This window comes from Dendronephthya gigantea, unplaced genomic scaffold (assembly GCF_004324835.1).
Source record: "Dendronephthya gigantea isolate DGI-Jeju-01 unplaced genomic scaffold, DenGig_1.0 000040F, whole genome shotgun sequence".
NCBI classification, from domain to species: Eukaryota; Metazoa; Cnidaria; class Anthozoa; order Malacalcyonacea; family Nephtheidae; genus Dendronephthya; species Dendronephthya gigantea.
In genome coordinates, this window is record NW_021163050.1 from 473,245 (window position 1) to 478,125 (window position 4,881).

General features: G+C 36.5%; 1 protein-coding gene across 1 annotated transcript; it reads left to right on the forward strand.

Moving 5' to 3' along the window:
- Positions 1–2,969: 2,969 nt before the first annotated feature.
- Positions 2,970–4,001, forward strand: LOC114526624 (ATP-dependent DNA helicase PIF1-like). The gene has a single exon (XM_028548209.1). It carries the CDS (start codon positions 2,970–2,972, stop codon positions 3,999–4,001), a length of 1,032 nt encoding a protein of 343 aa, XP_028404010.1.
- The last annotated feature ends 880 nt before the right edge of the window (positions 4,002–4,881 follow it).

A 4,881-nucleotide genomic window follows, 5' to 3' on the forward strand; every position in this document is an offset into this window, starting at 1 on the left:
CAAAGAAAATTACCTGCTCAGAGTGAAATCAGTCAGCATGATTATTTGACACAATTCATCAATACTCAATATGGTGGTTTTGAAAGTCAATCATGGGCTAAGGCCAATATTAATAAGTTTTACAAGTCAGTACAGTACAATGTCTGTCAATGCACAGTATGTTATGAAGCATGGCCTTTAAAATCGACACCAAAACAACCTTATGTTTGTTCAAGGTGTTCTAGAGATAAGAAAAATCCTAAAAAAATGTTAGTTGAAAACTCAATGATACCATCATCTGTACCAGAGGAACTAAAAAATTTAACCCAAATTGAGGAAATGTTGATTGCTTGTGCTCTACCAATAATAAGAGTATACATTAAACCCGGTGGCCAACAAGGTTTTTCGTGGGCATTGTATCAAACTACCTCAAAATGTCAGAGAACTTGCAACATGCTTGCCCAGATATCCAAAAGATCTGGCTGTAATTATAGTCAAAGTGAAAGGTAGAGATAACACATTTAAAGATGTGATTGTGCGAAAGCCAAAAGTAAAAAATGCCTTACTTTGGCTTATTAATAATAATCCTCATTATTCTGATTTGACAATAAATGAATGTGCATTGAATACTTTACCAGAAAATGGTGTTCCTGCTGATCTCATGTCTGTTGAGACTGAAGATGACATTGTATTAGATAATGATTCTCCTGCTGCTGTAGGTCCTCCCACTGACAATCCTCCTGAGGATCTTGTTTATACTGGCTCAACTGAAATGATCAGTTTTTTACCTGTTGGTGAACAACAACAGCAGGAAATAGAAGCTATTCAAAATCAGCTTTCAGGAAAGGAACCAATATCTTGGCCATCACATGACAATGAACCTCTCAATGAGTATCAGATTTCTCATCTTGCCACGATGGCTTTCCCAACATTATTCCCTGATGGTAAAGGGGATCCTACTAATGAAAGTCTTCTGAGATATGTCCCTCTACAAGAACGGATTAAGCATCTTTTAAAATTTGCTGAATGTATTGATGGTAAGTGGGTGTACCGGTTTGCCAGCCATCCCAGATTTTCATATTGGGCTTTCAATATGATTCAACGAAAGCGTATTCTACAGCAAAGTGGAATTTTCCTAAAACAAAATCCAGGTGAGGCACATCTCACCATTGATGAACTACGTGAAATGGCTGACAGTAACAATGCCAATTCATTCATGTCCAAAATGTCTAGATATGTTGGCAATATTGCTGGTAGTAATGCATATTGGAATAGAGTAAGAGATGAGTTGAAGGCTATTATAACCAATGTTAGAGCACCAACATTATTTTTTACCTTTTCTTCTGCTGACATGCACTGGCCAGAGCTTCATGCTTTATTTAAAGCTCATGCTTTATTTAAAGCAGAAGGAAACGAAAATCAAAATGATAATGAAACCAGTGTGGCAAGGCGAAATAATGTTATCAACAATCCTCATATTGTTGATTGGTTTTTTACCCAAAGATTAGAAAGCTTTGTGAAACACTGGCTTTATGATACACTCGGTGCAAAATGGCACTGGTTTAGATATGAATACCAAGGTAGAGGTAGTATTCATTGTCATGGTACAGCTAAACTAAATAATGACCCAGACTTGTGTCAGCTGACTCAGACTGCTTTGAAAGGATTCTTGGCACAGAAAGTAAAAGATGAAAGTCATCTTTCTGACACTGTTGAATTAAACCAAGATATTGAAGCTGGTCATCAAGCTGCCAACACTGTATGTCAATATGTTGATTGGTTGCTTTCAACTATCAATCCAAATCCACCAGATGCCAACATGTGGATAAGACCTGAAGTTCATCCATGCCAGCGAAAACATTCTGATGTTTCCGAACATGATAAACAATCAGACTATGTTGATCTGTTAAACATGGTACAACGACACACTCGTTGTAGTACAGGTTATTGCCTTAGGAAAAAGTAAAATGATTCTGAATTAAAATGTAGATTTCATTTTCCTTTTGAAGATTGTCCGGAGACAAAACTAGAGTTTGAACATGTTCATAATTCAGGTCAAAATGAGCATTATCGAGCCAAAATAGTTACTAAGAGGAATGATGCCAGAGTTAACAATCACCAACAAATTCAACTGCAAGGTTGGAGAGCTAATTGCGATATACAAGTTGTAATTGATCATTACGCTTGTGTTGAGTATTTAACGAAGTATGCCGCTAAAGGTGAACCAAGGTCACCTATATTGAAACAAACATTTAATTCAGTAATGCAAAATATTGACAATAACACTGACCCACATAGAGCTATTAAGAAGTAGTAATGAAATCTCTTGGTGAAAGGGATTATGCTGCTCAGGAGACAATGCATCACTTGATGTCTCTCAAACTTCACAGTTCATCATTTAAAGTCATACCAGTTAGTCTGAATGGCTCATGCAGAGTACGGGAAATCACATCTATTGACAACGGTGAATCATGCACTGATTACTCACTATTAGATGTGTATGCAAACCGTGAGCAATATAGTAGCTCGCTTGAAGTAATGAGTATGAATTTGTTAACGACAAATTGACTAAGTTACCCGAGAATGTTGTACCAAGAATATTTCCCACATTTTCTCCTAATCCAAAGGGACCCAATTTTCCCTCTTACTGCAAATATCAGCTGTTGAGGTACAAGCCTTGGAAATCATCCCAAAATAATGCATGGGATAACCATGAGCCATCCGATGAGATTTTCATCAATTCTTGGAATGCGTTTTTGCAAACACCATATGGACAAGGTAATGTCCCTGATTGGTTTGATAAGCTACAAGCTGTAATTCAAAATCAACAAACAGATGATGAACCTGCTGCAGAGCAGGAAGTAACTCAAGAGGAATGGATGATATTATCTGACCTCAACACACCGTTTGAAAACTCTGAACAATTACCACAATTGATACATGATTGGCATGTTGACAGAGAATGTTATTCAGATCAACAAATTCATGAAATGCCAACATGGATAAAAACAAAACAAGAGGAATTGATTATTGACAATCAGTATGAAGACGTTGACATCACCAGTTTTAGTGACATGCAAAATTTAGCTTACCGTATCGTTCAGTCTCATTTTGATGACAAATCTTTGGGCAAAGAGCCATTTTGCCTAATCATTAATGGAGTTGCCGGCACTGGTAAAAGTTATCTTATTAATGCAATACGAAACCTATTGCAAACCAAATGTGCTGTAACCGCTACAACAGGTAAAGCCGCTTATAATATTAAAGGTGTGACAATACATTCTTTATTAAAACTACCTGTTGGTTCAAGAGGTGCGAAAGATCTCACTGGCCACAACTTGTGTAGATTACAGCAAAACCTTAAAGACATTGATTACATCATTATTGATGAATATTCAATGCTTGGTCAAGTCACTTTTGGCTGGATAGACAAACGATGCAAACAAGCCACTGGCTGTTACAATAAGGTATTTGGTGAAAAATCGTTGATTTTGACTGGAGATCCTGGTCAATTACCACCTGTTGCTGATAAACCTTTGTATCATGCTAAACCGTCCAATGCTGTCGGTGACCAAGGACATCAAGCTTATAGAATGTTTAATAAAGTCATTAAACTCACTGTGAATCAAAGAGTGCAAGGTATGACATCTGATCAAGTATTGTTCAGGGATTTATTATTGCGCCTTCGAAAAGGTGAATCAACATTAGATGATTGGAAATTACTTCTTACACGTCAACCATCAAGTGTCAGTGATTTATCAGCATTTGATGATGCAACTAGACTTTTCTATAGTAATGAGCAAGTTGCCAATTACAATTATGAACAACTAATAAAATTGCAAGCTCCAATTGCTCATATAAATGCACGTCATTCTTCTGCTGTGGCAAAGAAAATGCCAGCTGATGAAATGTCTGGATTAGAGCCAGTTGTGTTGCTGGCTAAAGAAGCAAGAGTTATGTTGACAATGAACCTATGGTCAAGTGTTGGCCTGTGTAATGGTGCAACTGGAACAGTTGGTTGATATTATTTTCCAGAATAACCAGAATCCACCTGACTTACCCATTGCAGTAATTGTCAAATTTGAGAACTACAGAGGTCCACATTTTTCAGAAGAACAACCAATGTGTGTTCCTATATGTCCTATCACTGTCACATCACAGACTGAAGGTGGTTTCCATGAGAGGCAACAATTGCCTCTTAGACTTGCTTGGGCCTTAACTATACACAAAAGCCAAGGACTTACACTATCAAAGGCTTGGATAGATATTGGAAAGTTTGAAAGAACTCCTGGAGTATCTTATGTTGCTATTAGTAGAGTCAAAGCCCTCGCATCCTGCGTCATTGAACCGATGACTTATGAACGATTAACAAGCTTGAAATCTTCAGCTAATTTACAATATAGGCTTGAAGAAGAACACAGGCTAAATCAGTTGGCACAGGCAACTTGCAATTCAGTAAATATAGAATCCGTATACCATTGAGTCTCACCTCTTAAAGATTACTCTTTTCCATGTGTTGTATAATTACTACGCAGTTATTAATAATAATACATATGTTTTTTATTTCAATAATTTGAATTGCATTAATATATTTTATATATTAATATTTATTTATTGTATGTATGAATATCTCCATATCACTATTGTTAACAATCAACAAAAAATGGTAAGCATTGACGATTATCTACCATCCTTCGGCATCATTTTTTAATATTTTCGTCGCTGACAATATCTTTTATTTTAGTTCCAACTTCCACCTGTTGTTCGTGAACATAGCAAGATTTGGTGGAAACAGTGGATGAATCTCAACAATACGAATTATGAGAGGAGACGGATCTACGATATTCACATTCAGATGAGATTAACTACAACTCATTACATTCATAGAAGTACTGTTTCTTG